The sequence below is a fragment of the Larimichthys crocea genome, chromosome XIV (genome assembly GCF_000972845.2).
Source record: "Larimichthys crocea isolate SSNF chromosome XIV, L_crocea_2.0, whole genome shotgun sequence".
NCBI lineage: Eukaryota > Metazoa > Chordata > Actinopteri > Sciaenidae > Larimichthys > Larimichthys crocea.
The window spans coordinates 11070756-11092219 of record NC_040024.1 but is presented as its reverse complement, the minus strand read 5'-3'; the positions used below and the strand labels follow the sequence as shown (position 1 = coordinate 11092219).

Here is a 21464-nt window from a genome sequence, read left to right as displayed (position 1 = left end):
TTATGTCAATAGAATACAACATCTTGGAGACATACCATGACTGTCTACCATCCAGGCCATCCAATAGTTGTATTTGCATTGAGGATTTTAGTATTTTGTAGCACGCTAAACAATCAAATAGGACTAGAAACGTGCGCTACATTGGCAAAAGTGAATGTTTTAAACATGTCAAGTACTTCTCTACGGTTCCTCTGTCTGAACAATGCTTTGACCCCAACCAATCAATCGATTCACTGTTCAGCTGTATGTACTACATCGACCAGTATTTGTTTTTACATGCTAAATGTCATTCTAACCTGTTCAGAAGTCAGAATCGGGCTGTTTTGGTAAATAAAAGGCGATATGAGAAGGAGTCAACTATATTTTCCACAGATGTTGTTTTTAAAATGCAAATTTAAATGCCCATACAAGCATGTGGCCTGCTGGTTGTCACATTTTACCTAATTTGTTTTGGGAATTTTACGTTTTAAGGATCTTTTTTCTTAATACTTAGGTTTTATTAGATTTTTTGACAGAAAGCAAGCAAATAACAGCACAGTACATCAAAACATTCATACTGATAATTCAGGATTACAGTTAGAGGGTAGACTCTTAAACAGTGGGCACACACAAGAAGGAAACACACCGCCCTCAGTTATCTTCAACATTCTGTGATGTATTAATCTTTTTTCAGTCAGTCTTTCCATCTCATTGATCTCCTTGACGATTTCAATCTAATTATCTCGTGCAGGTGGATCGATTTGTAACCATTTACGGGCGATTGCTTTCTTTTCTGCTACAGTCATTATTTTCAGGAGATATCTGTCATTTCCTGTTATTCTTACTGGCAGGACACCCAAACACAGTGTCACACACTCAACGGGAATCTTTGTCCCAATAATAAGCTTTATGAATTTTCCGAATACACCTTCAAAACAACTGTATCTTTGGGCTTTTTCAAAAGACCTGGTAGTTCAAGACATTTTCTGCAGTGGTTATGATGGACTGATGTCAGACATGTTTTTATTTTAGGGTAGAAAAAAGAGAGTCACATCGCTGGGGTTTGAATATTTCACTCGACATCATATTTACAGTGTACGATACTGTAACAGTGTGAAAATTTAACAATCTTACAAACTACGTCTCTGTCACGTCTGTTTTTGTCCGTCCTCCACAGGACACTTCTGAACAGGTCTGCGAAGGAGCCGGTGGGGTTCGAAACATTGACTAGAACGGCTGCGTATCGCTACGCCGACCACGGCACTTGGTGGAATTAAAGTTACTTAAAGGTCCAGTGTGTAGAATTTAGTGACACCTCACCCTCTTGTTTTAAACACGAAGGAGAAAAGCCAGTGTTTGTTTGTTTTTTTTGTCCTTTCTGGGCTGCTGTAGAAGCATAGTGGATCAACATGGCGGACTCCATGGAAGAGGACCCGCTCCCTCTGCCTATTTTCTCATAGTTATGCATTTTATATTGCATTTCTGCCAACAGACCCCTTCTTAAATGTTACACACTGGACCTTTAAGTGACATAAACTGACTGTGAGAAAGGGTTAAATATAAATATATAAACAAGGTGTGCCATAAACAGCACTGCCAGTAACAGACTTCATGTAAGTCAATAGTTACCCATCCTGGCATGTAATATAAAATCCTCTTACGTTGTAAATCATCACTACTTTCCCCTCCAGACACACACACACACACACACACACACACACACACCAACCAACCAGCCTCCTCCTCGCGGCTCAGACGCAAGCGCTCGTCCACGTGGGTGACGACGAGCTCGCGCCTACGCCTGCTGTTTAAATACGGTCTTCCCACGAGCCCTCTGATTCACTCACCTCACACAGAGAGCAGAGAGAGGACAGAGGACAGAGGACAGGACAGGACATGAATCAGTCAGTCAGCCTATATAAACCGTCTCACCATTACGCACGAGGAACGCTGCCGAGCTCACGAAGAGACCTTTAAAAAAAAAAAAAAGCCGTCGGTTAATCGATTATGTTTTAAACAAATCGACTTGTTTTGTGTATGAACGTGCAGGATCGCTGACGTCCACCTGTTTAACAACAAAAAGGGGGAAAGGATCACGAGACCCTGCGGTTCACCTGAGACGCACGAGGACATCGTTTGCATGAAACTGTGGCCAGGTAAGGAATAAAAAATGAAATGACATGCCTGGATTTCAAGGACACTTGTTGTGTGTGACACTGAACACGCAAATCTAAAGTTAACTCGCTTATTCCTCATAATAAAAAGATAATTTTTAATTGTTGAAGTAATCATTAGGCTGTTTAAGAAGTTTGAGGAACAAAACTTTAAAACGATTTTAAAAAAATGTTTAACTGCTTTTTAGATCAGGTGAATCAAACTCTTAAGTCCTGTCTTGTGGGCTGCATCCTAAATTTATGAATGGATCCTCCAGTTGTGATTCTTGTGCACTGTTTTTGTGTTTTTGCCACATATTTTAAGGAATAATCTCTTTTTATATGTTGGAAACACTTTCAAAGTCGTCTTTTCTTCATCTGTGGCGTGTCATTAAACCAAAGGACAGTTGTTTATTTGGGTGACCAGCAGACCTGCATGTGAGGTCTTGCGTAGATGCAAATTTAGGTTGTGTCGTATATTTGAATATAGTGTTCATCTTTGTGCTCAATGAAAATAAGTGGCTGCTTTGCGTCATGTAAAAATGAATAGCTGTCTACCTGGTCTTGCTTGTGTTTGTAACCCACATGACATGTACTGCATGTCCCATGTCAGTCCAGGCGCAAGTCTTGGTCAACTTACATCCCCCTTTTTTTCTGTGATGTGACACACTCGCAAAAGCACGCCATTGTTTTGTAAGTAGAAATATTTAGGTGGGAATGCAAAGCTGTTTCCTGCGCTGCTGGGTTGACTAACAATGGAACCGCCACCTTGGAACAGTCGGTGGTTTTCTCTCTGCGACTCACTTCTGAGGGACGGAGTTAGGATGTTGTAAGAATGGCCAAGAAAAGAGAAAGGGGGGTGAAAAAATAAAGTTGGACACAATAGGAGAACATGCAGTTCTGTGGGGTTTTGTAGGATGGGAGACAATGGGAGGCCAGATGTTGGAGGGTTGCATAAGACTTGAGCTAGAGCAAGGTCACGGACACCTTCAAGTGTTCCAGTAACTCATATGAGAATATTTGACATAATTTTGTGTGTCACAGTAGCGACTTGAATTTAACGTGACCTGTTTCCGGTTCCTACATGTGTCTCAGAGGACAAAGCCTGAAGCCAGACCTGTCTGTAAATATTTAATGTCATTTCGTGGTGAATGAATATTCCTCAGGGAATGCGTCACCTTTGTAACTGATCCTGTTCGGTGGCCTTTAGTTTTTCCACGCTGCAGTGCTCGTCAAGAGTTGCACAAACTGTAACGAATCAAAAGCTGCTTCATGCCTGCGATTCCCAAGATTGTACCCTCTACTTCACCTCTCGACAAAGAGATCATCTGCTAACGTCACTGTCTTTATCTGCCTCGTTTTTAGATAAAAGCAGTGGATGCAACTACGCTCCATCTATAGGAGAAAGGTGGAAGAGTGGGACAGGCTCTGAAGAGGACCAGCCGACCACCTCATCTAAACTTGCCTCCAAGCCCAGCCTGAAACCCACCATGTCTCTCAGCACTTTCCACCTCATGCAGACCCTTAAGAACTCCCCCGCCGCGCTACGTCGCCGCTTTCGCCGCGACCGCACGGAGTCTTTGTCCCACGGTGACCCTCTCTTCAAGGTCCACTACCTGGGCACGGAGAAAATCTTCTCTCTGGACCGAGAGCAGGCCCAGGACGCCATTAGCCACTTGCTAGAAGGTATCGCCAACGGGAAGAAGCTGAGCAAAGATCACGCCCTGGTGGTGCGCCCGAGATACGTCGAGGTCAAGGAACTGAGTACGGGTCGGCAGCTCACTAAGACGTACCTGCAGGACATTGCGTACTGTGCGGCCGACGCCAAACGGCCCAATGTCTTCCTGTACATCTGCAAACATCACGGGCAGCAGCTGCAGTGCAGAGTGTTCTGGTGCAGCCGGGCAGAGCGGGCGAAAGACATGACCGCTTGTCTGGCGCATTCTTTCCAGCGGGCGCTGAGCGACTGGCAGCAGGACGGCTCGGCCACGCTGCAGCCGGTGGACGTCAAGGGGAAACGAGTAGACGAGTCGTCCAACTCTCCCGCCAACACGAAGAGCTCCACGCTGCCTGCTAGTCTGGGAAAAGGTGAGATCCGACAGTCCTGCAAAGAGCTTGAGAGAAACTGTGTCACAGATTATACACAAGGTAGCTTTACCCACCTCGTCCCACTAAAGTCAGAGGCTGGAGGGATGGCAGCTACTCTGCTAAACTAGGTTATTCTCCTATAATGATTAGACTTACTGCCCCATTTATGTAGCATAATTATCCCAACTACTGAGATGTGGGCCCAAGTTCCAGGAAAAACCAAATTACTTAATGCTATTCTAGTTGACCTGAATTTTTAAGGAAGTGCCATCGCTGTGGTTTGGGCGTCATGTTGTCTAGCTCTTGCAAATTCAACATCCTGATTTGGTACAGATTTTTATGTCAATAAAATACATTTTATACCGGTTTGACAGATTCTTGTCTGGGTTCAAATTTGATCAAATTGGGCAGAATAGGCTCCTTTTTTTTTTTTTTTTAAGGGTGACTAATGATTTCCCTGATTCATTGCCCTTATCGTAGTTTCCTCTCTTGTTCTCCATGTTTAGAAAAGATAAGATTTCCACTGAAGCAAGCACATTTGGTGAAAGCAATGAAAACCGAGTGCTGATGTAGGTAGAAGTAAAATACCGCGGAGGGGAACTTTTAGAGTCAAGGTTGACGACTATTTGGCCTGTTTTTAGGATGTCCGTAATTTACATTTAAAACACTCGCTTCATCTGCAGCTGTCGAGCTAACGTCACCGACTCTTTTTCTTCTTTTCAGTTCGTTGGAAGAAGAGGGGCTCAGTGTCTCGCAGCCCCCTCAGAGCCATCAGCAGAAGAGGATCTGCCTCTGACAGCTGGAACTGAACCCCCGACACCACCCACGCAAACGCAGCTTTATCTCTTCAAAATACGGGGGCCGCATTAACCCGATGACAACCTCAAGGATGACAGCACTGACGGGAGGGGAGGGAGTGATTACAAGACAGAAGGAAGAACAAAGGGGGACGTAAACCGGGAGGTGGGGAAAGTCCATATTTGGACTCATGAGGACTTCTGCTTGTGAGAGGATGTTGCCGTAATCGGTGAACGCGTGTTGAAGGTTTCTTTTGACGCACCAGAGTTGTCTGTTGACTTTGAGAGTGGTGTCCAATGTAGGACAGAATGCTTGTCGACAGCTGCCTTTTGTTCGCCTGTCAACAGCTATGTGAGGACTTGTGACTGGCTGCAGACCGGACTGGTTCCTTTCCAGGGCTGGCTTATTTGTTTTTAAGTAGCCCACTTGATACTTAGGCCACCAAAGAGTTTAGCCTGTCGGAAAGAGACGATAAAACCCACGATGATACCAGCTGTTGGTCAAATGATGCACAGAGGACAACTTTAAAAACTGGAACATTTTTATTTAACTGACATTTGTGACAGGTCATGATGATTTTATATTATTTTATTTAACCCTGTGGCACCAGGCAGCATGTTTCTCATCTTTTATTTTTGAAGTGAATGGACAAAACCACACTTTAAATCGACCACGTGAGAGTTTTTTTTTTTTTTAATGCCAAATAAAATCTGCAAGTAACCTCTGAGCACTTTTCTAAAATGTCCAACTGTATAATTTGATCCATCAGTTTAAATCAAGAGTTCAGTAACCTGCATGGCCCAGCATTATGCATTATGAAATGGGCACGACGTGGACTTGAGCAGAACCTTCAACGAAATCCTCCACTGCAGCATCCTGCATTAAACTGAAAAAAAAAAAAAAAAAGGAAACAGATCCTAACTGTCCTCTTCGATGAATTATTTGCATTTTTGAGGAAAAAAAAAATCAACACACCCCCACCATGACTTGCAGGGTTTGTCCACGTCCGAACACTGGGAACGCTGTGTTCCCAATGTGGAGCCTCTGTGTGGAATGTGCGGCCATGCACCTGCATTCCAATTGGGGGAATTTGAGATGGGAGAATCTTTGCCATGTCCAACCATGACTTTGCATATTGAGCAGCCACACTTGTATATGCTACACTGAGCCCCCCCGTGTTCACGGCAAAGCCATAAAGAAAAAGGTGACTGCTTAAGTTACAGTGACTCTTGTAGGCATGTGCAGTTATTGCATAACGTGCTCTTGTGATGGCGATTTCTGTCTTAAGGTTTACAAATGAGCCTTGAGGATTAGTGGTACACCTTTTGAGGCTACCATTCATTTGTCATTTTGTGTTTTCTGACCAAAACTAAGCTAGAAGTGTTGCCATTTTTTATTTTAAACCAGGAAAGGTGTTTTTTGAATGATGTGCCACTAGGTTTTTTATTTTAACTTTTTGTATTTATGGTGTATCTTTTCAATTACAAACGGCACAACTCCAGTCTCAGAGACGGGGGTTAAAGTGCCTGCTTTAAGGCGAGCGTATTTTATCAGTGTACTGTTTTTATGTTATTGTACATATTTAATTAAATATGTATTTTATGAAATATTAAAACCTTTTTTTAATAACAACAACTTTTGTTTGTCTGTACATGTTGTTCTTCTCGCACTGCTGTGACTTTCAACAAGACAAATATTTAACCAGCTTCAACTTCTGTAGCTTTGACCCCCAGAGGTTTCCAGGCTTGAACGCTTAACTTTAAAAAAAGAAGTTATATTTGGCTTGAAGAAAACCGAATTCCTGTTAAGTGTGTGTGTGGGGAGAACGGGATTGGACAGTTAGTGTGGCAGGGCAAGACATCCAGAGAGGTCCTGGGATGTTTAATCTCAGTCATGTGACTTATTTCCCAGGGTTGTTCCTTCAGTGTTTTCAAAAACTGATACATGTGACTACCTTCCGACTGAAGTAAAGACGCAGATAAAGCTCCAACTGGACAGCCTTGAAGCTGAACGGTCTGTACAACACTGTGACGAGCTCTCACCAGACGTTTTGTTCGTACATGTTACATAAACACACTTGAAATCTTATGAAATGTGTCAGACGCGGCAAAAAGACAAACCTGAAACGACATAAATTGAGTCTTTATGATGAGTTTTCACACACTTTACTACTAGAGGTCAATAAAAGTGCACCAAGCATATCTTGTCTCACATACGAACAATCTTTAGTCACTCCTCTCCAGAAGAGTCCTGCACCGCGGGACTGCCGGTTGACCCCGAGCTCTCTCTGTGTCGCTGTAACTCCAGCAGGGACTGGACGTGAAGACGCCTGAGAGGTTTCACCTCCTCTACCACTGAAAGGAAAGAGAGAGAGGGAGGAGGTCATCAAAAAACCTTCACCGATTCCTTCAAATTCAAATGCAGTCCGAGTGTGGAGTGTGGAGACAGGCTCCCTTTTGTAATGTAGCTACACAGCGCCACCTGCTGACCTCAACGGTTTGTAGTTTTGCTTCTTTCACTCCCCAAGATTTTCCCACCTTTGTCATAGTGCAGCTCGTCCCTGTTCCCGTACACCACGTACATCTCCAGAAAGTTGAGGAGAGCGCCCGTGACGAGGAAGCGGTCAGGGAGGGGAAGGCTTTTGATGTAACGCATGTCCAGGGCGAAGGGGTTGGAGGGAGATGGAATGGTGCACAGGGACACCAGCTCGCTGACGACGTCCCACACACGAATACCTGACGAGAAAAATCAGTAATATCACAACGGAAAAAACAGAAAATTATGACATACATTTAATAAATCTAGCAGCGTGCAGTCATATTTATAACTTAAGCACCTAGAGCTTTTTCCACAAGCCCTAATCCACACTACACAGTAGTCTCCAAGAAGGTTAAACTCAAGCACAAGACATCTGTGTCTGATTTAGCCTCATGGAAAATGGTGTAATTATTGAATCTGTGCAGTGAAACAATAACTTTCTCCTGTTTGGATTCCTCACATTGTTTCCATACCTCGTGTCTGCCAGTCTGCGATGGACTTGAGTTTCATGGGCGTGTCCTTGACCATCGAATCTGTGCCTCCGATGTTGACCAGGCGCTCGTGATTGGAGCGTATCCAGGCGTAGGGCCGTCCGTACTTGACGTAGCCGGCCAGTAAAAACAGAGTGCAGTTCACCTCCTGTCAGGGGAAGGGGGGACAAAGTCGAAGCTGTGGGACAGAGTCAATGTTGACATTCAAATGAGTCTGGATGAAGCACTTACAGGCACTGCTATCTCTCTTTCGCTGGGAGATGCTGGGAGGAGGTGCTCTTCACTGCTGGTGTCCCTGTGGACACGGAAAGAGGTCAGTCAATGAGTCTGCGTGTTGACCTGCCATAGCACGGAACGGAAAAGCCAAACGCTCGCCTCTAGATCGGGCCTTTTAGGTTTTTCCGCACATTTCGGGGCCCACTGTAGTTTCTCCTTCATGTAGGAAGGTGAAATCAGGGGGTTGCACTCTGCGATTACACCACTAGATGCCCCCAAATCCTACACGCTGGTCCAAGAACCAACAGGAAGTCACACCCTGACGGATGTCAACATACCGCACAGTCACAAACATCGACTCAACGCATAAACACATCACTGTTTGCATGCTCATCAATCACCTGGCAGTCTGTGGTTGGGTTTTAGTGTGCGACTGAGGTTCTCGTGGGCCCGGAGGCTCCCCGGGTAGGGGTGAGCTGCTCCGGCTGTCCAGGCAAGGGGAGCTGCTGCTGCGGGAGACATCGCTGCTGTTACAACTGCTGGTGGAGGAAAAGGAGGAGGCTCTGGAGACAACGAAACCCGGGGAGCGCCAACCCTGCAGAACAGGACGGGTACGTTCAGTCATTCCTGCTGTCACTGATAGCACATGAGGGGATACCCCGATCAGCTATACCATCATGACCACTGAGAGCTGGTGAATAACACTCATTATCTTCAGTATCATGGGCAGCCAAGGCTCATTGATGCACGTGGGGAGTGTAGTCCAATCCAACAGGCGAGCTACTTTAGCTCAAACTGCTGAAAAGGTTCATGCTGGTTCTGATGGAAAGGTGTCACAGTGCATCAGTGCCAACAATGGGCACATGAGCACCAGAACTTGACCGTAGAGCAACGGAGGAAGGTGGCCTGACCTGATGAATCAGATTTTCTTACATGGGTAGGACACACATGGCACCAGGATTCACTATGGGAAGGAAATTTACAAGACTTATATAGTCTGCTGCTCATCTTGGACACCACAGCAGACGTTCAGAGGTCTAGTGGAGTCTATGCTTCGACGGGTTAGGGCAAAAGAGGGACCTACATGATATTAGGGAGGTCTGAAGCAGGATTTCCTGAACAGAAACTTACCAGATCCTCATTGACGACCGTCAGCAGCAACTCCTCTTTCCCTCTTAGCCAAGGCTGGAAGTATTTAAACCCCTGTGAGAAGAAAATACATAAATATATCTGCATAGACACAGTTTGAAATAATATAAACGTGTGTTCTTTGCACGTGCATCCACCAACCTGCAGTGACCCCAGTAGAGCCAGGTCACTTAGAAAGTGCTGCAGCTTCTTCCTCTGCTCCCTCTCTCTTTTCTAGTCAAGAAAAGGACATATTCACATGAGATCTGAGCACTAAAAGCTCCTGATCTAAAAATCCTCCAGGCAGGAGCTCCATCAGCCCCCCCCCTCCAATCCCCTCCCAGTCTAGTCAGTATCCTAGCAACCCATGCAACGCCTCTTCGCAGCATCCTGCATCTCTAATCTACAACAAAGGCATCGCCCTAATGCAAAACGTGATATTGCATGCAACAAATTGCTTTTTTTTTTTTTATCATAAGCAAAAACCCTGCAGCTGAGAAGAAAAAAAGCACATTATGCATTAACTCACACTGCTCATCTTGCACCAAACTGCAGACAACGTCGTCTCCTTCACAGGCGATCATGATATGCCAACACTACAAAAAAACAACAACAAGAAGAAGACAACAGCATCACATTGTTCCGTTAAATATGTCTTTCTTTTCCTGGTTTAGCGGCTGCGGTGACACCACCAGACCGCACCAGTGAGGTCTGGCTCGCCTCGGGTGTGTCTGCTGCTGCTGCTGCTGCTTCTTGTTTGCAGCATGAAGTCGGTTTGGTGATGGGAGTGATGTGCGGAAGCCCCTAGCGGCCATGTTGGCAGACTTGGTTTTTTTTTTTTTTTAAAGCTGCAATTTCACAGCAGAGACAAAGACAGTTTGACTTTGTTGAGGCCAAGCAAGCAAAAAAAAAAAAATATATATATATAATCACCGACCGCATCATTTAAATATGAAGAACAAATATGCCAAATGTTGTTCAGCTTACAGATTTCTAAACTAAAGTCTTTGTTTTAGGCAACGAAAGTGGGTTAACGAATATAAGACACTTCTGTTTGTCACATTTTGATTAAACAAACGAGACGTAATGTGTTAATTAGTGCTGTTGAAACATATTTGTTTTTATCCACTGACGTGATGTCACCCACAGGTTTTATGGAGGCTAAACTAAAAAGACGCAAAAATTTGCATCATCGGTGGAGCTGAATGATGACTGTGCGAAATCAAGACACCTGAACCGACACCCACCTGTCAATCAAAACAGCCATGCTGTTAATTAAGCATAACTTTAAGCCTTAATATAATCTGAACAGGTGAGTCATATATAAATTCATCCTTAGTACAGTTGTCATGAATGACTAAATTAGCTATAGAGACCAAAACTGTTTTTTGTACCAGGCTGTAAACATGTTTATTTCTGCTGTGAAGTCATTTTAACATGGGGACTTATGGAGACTGACTCACTTCTGGAGCCAGCCTCAAGTGGACGTTTGAGGAACTGCAGTTTTTGGCTTCACTTCACAGTCACGGAGGGTTGCCACTTCTTTTTTCTTTCTTGCTTCCAATTTTTATGAAATCAGGCAGCTTTTTTGGTGGTGATGATGGTTAGTGGAATTAGGCCTATGTTGTATGATATCTCTCTTATCATAAACAACTCTGTATATCATCCATTTACTTCCATTGTGATTCTGGAAGAAACGTGTTTAAACCTGGACAAAAACAAAAACAGTCTAGATGGATACATAGCACACATACACCCTGTGAAGAAAACAGTATTTTTAGTGAAGTGACCCTGTGGTGTGTTGTTTTTGAGCCAGCAAAACAAAACTACCCCAAATATGCTGTCCATGTTGTTGACAAAATCTTTTTGTTTTCAGTTTTCAAAATGCTACTACTCTGAATACCGTGAAACATTTAAGCCACCAAGCTAAAAAAAAGTCTCAAAAATTTAAATATTTCTCTTTGTTTCAATTCTGACTTTTATTTGTGGATGTCAGCTGGCTTCAGCATGCCTGCAATAGTGCTAACACATCATGTCCTCTGTAATAAGCCCTCTTCGACCACTATTAGTCATGGTGAAAACAGATTTTCAGGTTATTTTTAATGGTAGGGGAAACTTTTCAGCAACATTATTATTGGGCCACAGTTTTTCTCGTCTATAATTTAATACAAATCCCCAACATCAGACTGCGTCGTTGGCTGGTTGGCACGGTTATAAAAGTCAGACGTTTGGCAAAAATAATCACTTTATTCAGCGGAGACTCAAAGTGGGAATTCTCTCAATTTATCAACACGTCATCAGTGCTTCTCAACAGATCAACATAATGTGCAAAAAGAGCAGTGTAGCAACTTTAAAAACAGAATTTGTCTCAAGGTTTGGCATCACAGGTTGAACCTAAAAGTTCCTGGAGGCAAAGTGAACGAAGAAGGTCCTGATCTCTTTGGGCGAGATGGTCACAGTGAACGCTTCATTTCTGCAACTCCAACACTTTTTGTTGTCTGAGAAAATAAAACAAACACCACGGTAATGAATTCAGAAACAAGTATTTCATAAAATGCATTTAAATGTACCAATGTACGAATGACTCACTTGTTTCTAAGTTATCTTCAGTCTTCCACTTCCATCTCTGCAGACAGCTCATATCCCAGGTTCCTGTGAGAGAACGCTCCTCCAGCACTTTTACTTCCCCAATGCCCCGCAGAACATCCTGTTGGCACAGGAAATGACCATTGAAAAAAGTTACATGAATTCTATTTTAAAAACGGTGTTTCCTCTTACAATACTATGACATAATATGAAGTTTAATACCTTCAAGTTGACGGTGACTGGCTTGGAAAGCTCGGGGTCTTCTCCCTCCTCGAACAGATGCATGATCCTCAACAGGACCCGATCGTAGTCTGGCTCCGAGTGCAAATCCGTACCTGGACACATGTTTGAAATGTCTTTACTGATGCCTTTTTTCTCTAAGACTTTCACATCCACGGTATTTCTACCAGCTGACCTGAGTGAACGTGGTTGAGGTGAACATCGTGGCTAGAGCTGTAGTTCCATCCGGGGATACTGAGGCTGAGGAGGTGGAGGTTGGGCGGCAGGACGACTGAAGGCACGGGAGAACTCGCTCTGGGTTTCTTTTCCTGCCAGGGCCTCTCTGAAGGTACAAGAAACAGCAAGGGACAGAAGTATACCTGGGGTATATTTTGTGTTTTGCACTGGTGTGAGAACATTTGGATGCACTTGAATTTGACGTTTGACAGATTTCCTGTCTCATCTTTCTGCTTTTTTTTGTTCGCTATTTCTTCTTTGTGATTGAAAATGGTCCAATTCCTATCTATGAATCCTACCCTGCTTTCAGCCAGAGCCTCTTTTTCACTGTTCCAAGGTTTCTCTCTCTTTCTTTTTACTTATCTCCTATTCATTTTTGTGTGCCGAACGTTTCATTGTCATCTCAGCGTGCAAAGACACCCGACATAAAGACGTCAACTCTTAAAAGACAGTTATGTCCCTGTGCATTTCTAAAGCTCCAGGAAAGTTTCTCTGTAGTCGAAGATTTCTTTACATTATTCCTGTGTGTGCAGGTTTATTGTGACACTTCTTTGTGTTTTTGCAAACCCTGATTCAAAACCAAGAAAAAAAAACCTCTCTCACGTGGTTGGTCTATGGGCATGACGACCGGTCTGTGCTGCAGCTCTATTGCCTCCCTCTGGTAGAGCTTGGACGTGGCACCGATGGAGCCCAGCATCATCCACAGGGTGGGCCTTACGACCGAGCTGTCGTTGAGGGTCAGGTTGTAGCCGAGGTTCCAGGCCAGGTCGTTCCAAAGACGGCGATGGAGCATGACCTGGGAAAGAAAAGCGTTCGAGTTAGACGACAGAAAGAGAAACAAACGTGTGCGTCTGTGTGTCTTTTTGTACCTCTAGTTGGCCGTTAGATTGGCTGGACACACCGTGGGCTCTGTCGCTGACCAGCACCAGTCGGGTCAGGTCATCCTGGATGTAGGCAGCCCGAACCATGGGGAAGTAATTCTGCAAAAACGCATTTCATATGGATTATTCTACATATTTTAGTATTTCATCCAGTTCTTCCAAACACTTACTCTTGCTACGGTGTTGTTCGTAAACTTCCTGTGTGTCCTCTTCATCATCTGGTAGCCGTTGTCGTCCGTGTACAGGGTCTTGTTGTTATTAAGGGAGGACTTGGTTCTGAGGACGACCTCTGTGTTGAGAAGGAGCGGCCCCAGCGTATAGGTCTGCTCCAGCCTGTGACACCGTACCCTGCTCCCAAAGCACTCCGGGACACGGGTGGTGATGGAGTAGGCGTAGTCTTGATCGCTTTCCTCTCTGGGAGGGTGGAGCGGATGTCAGAAGACATTGAGATGAGATTGTGGAAAAAAACTATTCGTTAACGGTACCCACCTGTAGAAGTACTGCCTGATCTCCGTCACAATCTTCCCGGGGACGATCTCCATTTCCACAGCCTTGTACGCCCGGACAGCTGAGCCATTAGCGCTGAAGATGTAGTTATCAGAGATGGGCCCTGTTTTTACTTCTCCATTCGCGTGGTACTCCCAAAAATCCTGAGTCATCCTCACTCTCCTTTTTTCTTCACTGCCAAGGAGAGAGAAAACCGTTTAATGAGCTGTATGGAGTATGGAGGTATGGTGCAAATACTACTTAAAACCTCACAGATAAGTGATGCTGTGCAGTAGATTCGTATCCTGGTCAAACATCAGCTTGTAACATTCATTCAGAACGGGCAGGAGCCTCCTCCCCGTTCTCAGCCAGTCCCGGACGTTGCGTCTTTCAAATAAAACCCCTCGAGCTTGATAAGTCCGGACACACTTGGACCTCCCAGAGCATTTCTTCTCCGAGAACTTAATCAGGTATTTCCTGTGTTGAAGGCCTCCGAGTTTCACCACGATGAAAAGGTCGTGTGTTGAATTTGACCGTGCCGACCTCTGGATCTGTGACAGACACAGTATTATTACAATATGCAGCATATTTTCTGTTTCTACAATCAAGTTACACAAAAAAACAGATTAATATTTATGATTTGTTACTATGAAACATATACAATTATTCATCTAGTATAAAAGACATCTGATAACTTAGTAACATGCAATAATGTTGTAAGAATTCAATATTTAAAGTGACACCATGTAACTTCTGAATGAAGACATGCCACATTTTTTCTCTTACAAATTCAATTTTGAATTTTCCTGGTCTGGTATGACCAGTAGATAATTAGATAGATACCACAGTTAAACATTTGTTACCATCGATTTTCATGAGTCAACAACTCGTTACCTGTGCAGGCACAGGCTGTCCGTCGTCGTCAAAGACGGCGGCGCTGGAGAAGTTCACGGTGACGTTGATGATAGTCGTGGTGTTCCACGCTAACGGGTTGTAAACAATGATGTGTTGCTCCAGAGCTTGATGAACACCTGGCATAACGAGATGAATGAATAGTTGCAGAAATTGTTAAGCTTTTTGTGCATTAATAAAAGGTTTTGATTTATTTTTTTATTTTGTGTTAGACTTAAGATGATTAGTTCCTTAGCCCAGACCTACGAGCACCTTTAAAACTCAAAAAGTAAAAAACAAATGAGCATGTTGTGGAAATCTTTCTATATTAGTATGCTGAACTAAGCTGCGAAATGTCCCCACCTTTTCTGCGGTAGTTTCTGTCGAGGATGCTGGGTAAGACGAGGCTGTGTGGCAGCAGGAACAGCGCAGCCAGAAGCTCCTCCACTCCCATCATGGCCTGCGTGAGATGCTGCAGGTACATGTCCGACACCTTGGGAGACTCTGTGCCGGTGATGCCATCATGATGCTGGACCTAAAAAAACAACAACAGTGAAATCAAACTTTAAATACTTTTTAATCATGTATTTCATCATGAACCATGTGAGTGAAATATTTGGACAAATTACTTCTGAGACAGCCCAGCGAAGCGCCCTCAGTTTGTCCAGGGCCCAGTCTTTAGCTACAGGCCCGTCAGGGAAGCTGATTCGGTACCGGGTGAAAAGAGTCTCTGCTGCATGCAGCTTCGAACTGGCCCGTCGGGCGACTCCTTTCAGAACATTTCTGGAGGCGTAAAAGCCCGTCCATGCCTGCTGCGGTTCTGCGAAATAAAACATCGGAAAAAACTTGATTTCCTTGCTCTCATGTGAATCCGGTTGATGCTTTATATCCGAGTTTGATTCTCACCGGTGGAATATGGTAGAAAATCTTCACTCCCACGTTGCTCCCAGACCAGATTTGATTGGTAGACAGCTTGGAAATATTCACCAAGAGTGGCGTACTGCACCGTCACCCCGAGATCTTTGCTGTTCTCGTTGATGTACTTCATTAGAGGATCCATGTTGTTGAACTGGACAGATGAGTTGTAGAACTGCTTGTCACAACCCTGAAAGACAAAGATTTTAGTTACATGACCATCTCTTCTCTTTAGATGCAGAAGGAAGTAAATAATGAAATTGAAATAAACAACTTTATTCATATTGCACCTTCGAAAAAATGGAGATTTGACGGACAAGCACAAAGAGGATACGATTAAATGGAAGACGATTAAAGATACAACTATGCACTCACCCATGGCCAGAGCACATGGTTTGTCCTAAACCACGCAGCCCTCTGCTTGATGTTGTCCACCATAGTCTTGGCGTAGGCATCAACCGTCTCCTTGGTGACGGGCAGGCTCATGTTGGGGTAGACGCCGTCTTTAGGGGGATCGGGGAACAAGGCGACTCCGTTCCAGTAGAAACCGGAGCTGAGACATGTTCAAATCAGCTGTTTGTCTATTCAATGATGCTAGTTTTATAAAGAATTTGGGTAAAATCAAGAGTTCTTTATAGATTACTGGTCATTTATAGAAGATGCTGGAACCAAACATGGACTTACCTGTTGGAGAACGACAGGTGTGATGGCGTGCAGTAGCTGAACTGGTCCATAGTGTGAGTGAAGATCTGCTGCTTCTCTTTCAGCGAGGGGGAACCTCTCCAAACAAACTGTAGTTTCTGTACCAAAACAATATAAACAACATGTTATACAGATTAAATGACAAATGAAATGTGTTCTTCGGGTTGTCGGCGTTACCTTGTCTTTCTGCATGCCGTCTTTGAGGTCATAGTCGATGCGGGAGATGAGGTGGGCGTTGAACCCGGCCAGGGCAAAGAGGACCGGCGTGGTCGCAGAGGCTCCAAATGGATCCACGTGCCAAGAAAACTGAGGACGCACGCCGAACGTCTCGTAGAGGAAACCGTGTCCCTCTGCAACAGAAACACACGTAAATAAAGGCTGAAAGAGGCTAAAACAGACGTTTACAATGCGTTGTGCTACCTGTCATCTGTAATATCTCGTCGTCCAGGTCCGTCACAGCCTCGTCGTGCATCACTTGGCCCCCGATAATGAACTCAAGTCGACCCTCTTTGACAAGCTGTCGCACCTAGAAGGGAATACCACAAACACACAACAACATAAGTGAATTTACACAGACTGATGTCAGAATATCTGGACCTTGGACCCACTCTTTTGCGTCCTTACTTGTCTCTTATGGGAGTCCGTGGCCACAGTATCCCACCACAGTCGAAAGAACTCCTGCTCCACGGCGATGAACCTGCGATCTTTGGCCTTCGACAGCTCCTCGGTCACACTGGTGTACACATTGGCTGCATAGGCGTGCATGCTCTCCTGTGAAGTGAAATGATTTGAATAGGCGACACTAGTTATTAATGGTTTGGTGAAAGGATGCACAACATGCTTCACACCTTATTAAAGGATAAAGTGACAGAAACCCACCTGGATGGTGTAAACCCAGCCTACATCCATGTGACTGTGAGGGATCACAAATGTCTGAACTGGTTTGTTTCCAGCTGTCACTGCAGAAGAGCAACAACAACAAAGAAAAAACACAAAACTGACTAAAGATCTCATGTTTCTGAAGCAGAGAAACGCCAATAAGTCCTCAGATCATCACCCAGACTTCCTTGTTATTGTTGTGCAGCAGCAGCATGTGACTGTGACGACTCACGTCCAGGAAGAACGGAAGCCCTGAAAACTAGTGATGGGAAGTTCAGCTCTTTTTCAAAGATTCGTCTCTTTTGACTCGACTCCCTCAGAAGAGCCCGGCTCTTCCTCAAATGGCTCTTCTATATTAGCCTAATTTAAGCAATTATGAATGGTTTGTGTGCTAGTAAGCTTTTTTTTTCATTCAGTGTTTTCATAAAATGCTGATTTTAATGCATTTTCTGTCTGTGCAGGTTTGTTTTTGTTTTTTTTTACAAACTCTGCACTTACTTGCAGTCTCCAATATTATTTTCAGTTTTTACCGTTTACCATCTCCCTGTCTCTGTTGTGTGTGTGTGCCCATCATTAAAATAAAGTCCCGTCCCCTTCGTGTAGCTGACGCCAGCAATACAGCCATGTGTTACCATGGCAACACCAGAAGTTAGGGTGATATTGTCACATTTTTATTTCATTTTCTTTATTATGTTATAGACATTTATGGAAAACTTCCTGCAGTTTAATTCAGGGTTCTTGTTCTGGTTATAGCCTATTGCTGAAATGTTTAAGAAACCAATTATTTTGAAAGGTAAGTTTGAGTGAGAGTGAAAGAGACAAAAGGACTGTCTACTACTGGTTAAGCAGGTAATTATTCTGAATGATGAAAATGTTGTACCTTTGTGTAAGAAAATAATCCGAGAATGATGTATATGAAATGTGTTTATTTTGCTACAGTTTTCACAGTGGTCTGTAACTTCGTTGAGAGATTAAAATCATTGTGGACATCAGTAAGAAGCGTGAGTCATGTTATCAGGGTAGATACACCACGCTGGCATGATTTCCCGGAAGAAAGATTCGAGTCTCCTCGGGCAAAGAATCGGCTCGTCCGCGAACGACACATCACGACTGCAGACTAGTGACCTTTAAACCGGACACACTCGATGTAAACACAGCGTACGTTTGGAGGTGAGAGTGTGACTTCGGCTGCCGACGTTAAAAATGTCTAAAAACACAAGAATAGCGTTGATCTTCGGAGGTTTTGTGACCGTGGTGGCCGCTGCGTTTTACCCGATATTCTTCTACCCGCTCACGCACAAAAACGAGTACAGTAAGTACCGCAGATCACGCAGTGTTTGAACCGCATGCCATTTAGTGTGGGTTGTTTTTAGAGATAATTCTTTACAGGTACAGTTAAAGTTTTTATTTTTTATTTTATTTTGATGTTCTCAAAACATTAATACATTTACATTTTTTTTGACAGTTCGTTTATATTTCACATACACAAATAGACAATCATAACAATAACATGCATAAAATATACAGTCACATTTTCCACAAGACATTTTTCACACATTTAAAAAATAAATAAATTAATTTAAATTAAACACACAAACACTCAACAACACAGCAGATTTAAGATGCACTTTGACCTTCCCCTGTGTATATATATATTATATAAGTCAGTTTTTCCAAACACAATACAAGATGCCATCTCCTTTATCCACACATGTATCGAGGGCAAATCCATTTTCCCCCAAGACTTCGCGATGATTATCAATCCAAAGTCAATTAAAGCCGACTCCTTAGGACTGACAATTAAGGTCTTTGGATATATACCAAGTTTACTTACTTCTGCCTGGTGAGGCACCTTCACTCCAACAATCTCAGATAAAGTCAGAACAACAAGACATTTAGCTGTTTAGTATAAAGGTTGTTAGGCTTATTATGTTTTATTTTTTACCTCTGATTGTCTTATCACGAAGCCAAGGAGGTTTTAAAAGTGATTTGGCCTCAATTATTGACATATAAATCTATAAAAAAAATATTGTATGTGCTGTACTTCTTATACAATCAATTGTTGCAAACTTATTATTTATTTGAGTCTTGAACAAAGCTGCAGGTTGCAGCAGGAACATCATAAAATTGCTTAAACGTTGCGCTGAGCAATCAAAATGCTTCAGCAGCGTTTATTATTGTAAATGCAACTAAACTGTGATTGAGCAACCTGAACAACATCCCGATGAAAAAGACACACCGTGTGCTCTGTTGTGCCTTTTTGTGTAATAATAAATAAATAAAAACAAGCAAGAAATGTGAATTTTAACATCTTTATTTTAGTTACATCTTATCTTGTGTGCACAAGATAAATAATATTTTTTTAAAAATCACTTTTTGGGGACATTAGGGGCCACCTTGTCTTTTCAAACAACAATAGAAGTTGCCAATTGGACATCCAGATGTTTATTTTCCACTTTTCTAAAAGCATAAACATGTAGTCTGACCAATAAAGTCAAAGCTAGAGTCAATGCCAGGAAAATTCATTATATATCTTGTACAGCCACTTTAGTCTGATCTGGCCCGGCACAGATGGAAAGTTATAGTCAGGACATGCAGTCGATTTGAGGGATAAGCTCCCAGTGTTGCTGTCACCACAGACCAAAGAGAGAAAAAGAGAAAAAGCTGCAACGTGAATAAACTGTGCTGTTGTTTCTTTGCTAGGAGAAATCCAAAAGGTGAACCGGACGGGAATCAACCAGGCAGATATTCAGCCTGTGGGTAAGAGCACGTGGATTTATTTACACAGAAGATACATTCAACTGGCTCTGTCATGTTTCCTCTACACCCGCTCTGACGCTTTATTTTTTGTCTAAAGGTGTGAAGATATGGTCAGATCCCTTCAAGCCTGCAGGAAAATGATGATTTCCAGACACTGATGCTGACGAAGACTTCGAACAGAGAGAGAAAACGACTTTTGGACGAGTGCTTGGTGTGTGAATGCGTTCGTGAGTGTGTGTTTTATTTTCTTTTTGGTTGTCAAATGATGTATAAATAAAGTTTAAAGCTCTTATGACTAACACACGATTCTTTAAAATGATTGCTAGTTCTCTTACGTCCACAAGGGGGCGCTCCCTGCCTGTGTGTTGACACAAAAGGCACTGGACTGGTGTGTGATGTTTTGTTTGTGCATCTTAGAATATTTTGGAAAAACGTTTGTATTTCCAAAAAAGCCTCGCTCTGGTATGCGGCCTGTAGGAAATTATAATAAAATACAGTGGTTTGTTTACCCATCCTGTTCACAAGAATCTCTGTTGACATTTTATTTTGATTTAGTTGGTATGAAAGTCATAAAAACAGTTCATCAGATGAGAGACAATGTCCAGTAACGTGGGGTATCATCTTCCCAAAGTGGAAATGGTACAGACAGAGTTATTCCAGGACACATCACTCTGTATTATCGTTTCCCTGTCGCACACAGGGTTTAATTGTTGCTCGGTTGTTTATATGGCATGTGACTCTCTAGCTGTGTTTTGCCCATAGGCTGAAAGGATGAGGCAGAACTCCATGTTCGTCTTGTTCAAAATCCTACTCGATGTGATCCAGACTCCCTTTACGAGTCCATAAGCAGGGAATTCCAAAACTTCCACTTTTTTCTTTTTTCCCCTCCTGTACTTTTGTGGTTTCCTGACATTGACCAGCATCCCCTTTCAGAGTTTGGTCCATCAAAGTCCTTTTTGGTGGAAAGATAGATTAAGAAAGAACTAAAGCATGTGTTTATGGTCCTTCAGAGATGGTGCATTTTGAAAGTTGCCCTTAAATCTTTTCACAGTCCCCCGATGTAAGCCTGTACTTTGGGAACTTTTAGGACTGCTCGCGCGAGGGGCCCGCTGCCAGCAAAACCGACTGCACGGGCCAGCAACGGCCACTCTCCTTCTCAAACCCCCCAATCAACAAGCCCCATTGTTTATGAGAGGTTGTTATTGTTGGGCTGCATTCAGAAACAAGAGAAAACTCAAGAGGCCGGCTTGTGCAGAGGCATCCAAAGTAAAGAGAGCAAGGGGTGAGGGGGTGGTTGAGGGGAAAGAAGAAGAAGAAGAAGAAGAAGGAGAAAAAAAAAACGAAAAGCAGAAATTCCTCTCATTCCCCGCTGGTGTTTTCCAGATTCCTCAAGCGACAGCTTCTCGGCTGTGCGAGTGAAGTAAGCAACCGGAGGGGAAATTGTAGAGAACGGCGAGAGGAAGAGAACCACATTCTTGAGGGGACGCGTCACCTACACACAGAATAGAAAGACACTC

The 21464-nt window shown here is 43.4% G+C and overlaps 4 protein-coding genes across 7 annotated transcripts; 2 read left to right on the top strand and 2 right to left on the bottom strand.

Annotated features, from left to right (window-relative positions):
- The first annotated feature begins 1811 nt into the window (after positions 1-1811).
- Positions 1812-6542, top strand: si:dkey-19b23.8 (protein FAM43B). The gene is made up of 3 exons (XM_010741715.3): positions 1812-2135; positions 3498-4220; positions 4944-6542. The coding sequence occupies exons 1-3, from the start codon at positions 2120-2122 to the stop codon at positions 5027-5029; spliced, it is 825 nt and encodes a 274-aa protein (XP_010740017.2). The 5' UTR covers positions 1812-2119; the 3' UTR covers positions 5030-6542.
- On the bottom strand, positions 6407-10192 carry si:dkey-19b23.7 (hypothetical protein). 3 transcript variants are annotated; one of them, XM_027288020.1, is made up of 9 exons: positions 9921-10191; positions 9554-9625; positions 9395-9466; positions 8665-8858; positions 8279-8342; positions 8030-8195; positions 7556-7753; positions 7239-7372; positions 6407-7138 (listed from the first exon to the last, which is right to left on the bottom strand). In XM_027288020.1, the coding sequence occupies exons 1-8, from the start codon at positions 9927-9929 to the stop codon at positions 7248-7250; spliced, it is 900 nt and encodes a 299-aa protein (XP_027143821.1). In that variant the 5' UTR covers positions 9930-10191; the 3' UTR covers positions 6407-7138; positions 7239-7247. The 3 variants fall into 3 exon arrangements, with proteins under 3 accessions (XP_027143821.1, XP_019116873.2, XP_027143822.1); XM_019261328.2 differs by having other exon boundaries at positions 6407-7372; XM_027288021.1 differs by lacking the exon at positions 6407-7138 and having other exon boundaries at positions 7276-7372; positions 7508-7753; positions 9921-10192.
- Positions 10193-11390: 1198 nt separating this feature from the next.
- Positions 11391-17426, bottom strand: man2b2 (mannosidase, alpha, class 2B, member 2). Of its 2 annotated transcripts, none has more exons than XM_019261317.2 (19): positions 17188-17426; positions 16933-17079; positions 16729-16834; positions 16486-16658; positions 16291-16406; positions 15982-16159; positions 15598-15796; positions 15321-15511; positions 15055-15226; positions 14695-14831; positions 14074-14351; positions 13804-13995; positions 13485-13728; positions 13303-13413; positions 13028-13229; positions 12393-12539; positions 12200-12312; positions 11981-12098; positions 11391-11889 (listed from the first exon to the last, which is right to left on the bottom strand). In XM_019261317.2, exons 1-19 carry the CDS (start codon positions 17320-17322, stop codon positions 11786-11788), a joined length of 3063 nt encoding a protein of 1020 aa, XP_019116862.2. In that variant the 5' UTR covers positions 17323-17426; the 3' UTR covers positions 11391-11785. The 2 variants fall into 2 exon arrangements, with proteins under 2 accessions (XP_019116862.2, XP_019116863.2); XM_019261318.2 differs by having other exon boundaries at positions 11394-11889; positions 13037-13229.
- Positions 17427-18307: 881 nt separating this feature from the next.
- smim20 (small integral membrane protein 20) lies at positions 18308-20459 on the top strand. Its single transcript, XM_010741713.3, has 3 exons — positions 18308-18499; positions 19891-19947; positions 20045-20459. Exons 1-3 carry the CDS (start codon positions 18391-18393, stop codon positions 20086-20088), a joined length of 210 nt encoding a protein of 69 aa, XP_010740015.2. The 5' UTR covers positions 18308-18390; the 3' UTR covers positions 20089-20459.
- The last annotated feature ends 1005 nt before the right edge of the window (positions 20460-21464 follow it).

What these genes read in the sequence shown, in the direction of transcription:
- si:dkey-19b23.8 (XM_010741715.3), top strand. An exon ending in GCCTGCTAGTCTGGGAAAAG is followed by an intron (nt 4,221 to 4,943) that starts GTGAGATCCGAC and finishes TCTTCTTTTCAG; the next exon opens with TTCGTTGGAAGAAGAGGGGC.
- si:dkey-19b23.7 (XM_019261328.2), bottom strand. An exon ending in CTCTACTGGGGTCACTGCAG is followed by an intron (nt 9,467 to 9,553) that starts GTTGGTGGATGC and finishes TTCTTCTCACAG; the next exon opens with GGGTTTAAATACTTCCAGCC. An exon ending in CGGTCGTCAATGAGGATCTG is followed by an intron (nt 8,859 to 9,394) that starts GTAAGTTTCTGT and finishes CCTGTTCTGCAG; the next exon opens with GGTTGGCGCTCCCCGGGTTT.
- man2b2 (XM_019261317.2), bottom strand. Translation starts at nt 17,322, where the DNA reads ATGAGATCTTTAGTCAGTTTTGTGTTTTTTCTTTGTTGTTGTTGCTCT. An exon ending in CACCTGTCGTTCTCCAACAG is followed by an intron (nt 16,160 to 16,290) that starts GTAAGTCCATGT and finishes AACATGTCTCAG; the next exon opens with CTCCGGTTTCTACTGGAACG. An exon ending in CCTCAACCACGTTCACTCAG is followed by an intron (nt 12,313 to 12,392) that starts GTCAGCTGGTAG and finishes ACATGTGTCCAG; the next exon opens with GTACGGATTTGCACTCGGAG.
- smim20 (XM_010741713.3), top strand. Translation starts at nt 18,391, where the DNA reads ATGTCTAAAAACACAAGAATAGCGTTGATCTTCGGAGGTTTTGTGACC. An exon ending in CACGCACAAAAACGAGTACA is followed by an intron (nt 18,500 to 19,890) that starts GTAAGTACCGCA and finishes TTTCTTTGCTAG; the next exon opens with GAGAAATCCAAAAGGTGAAC. An exon ending in GGCAGATATTCAGCCTGTGG is followed by an intron (nt 19,948 to 20,044) that starts GTAAGAGCACGT and finishes TTTTGTCTAAAG; the next exon opens with GTGTGAAGATATGGTCAGAT.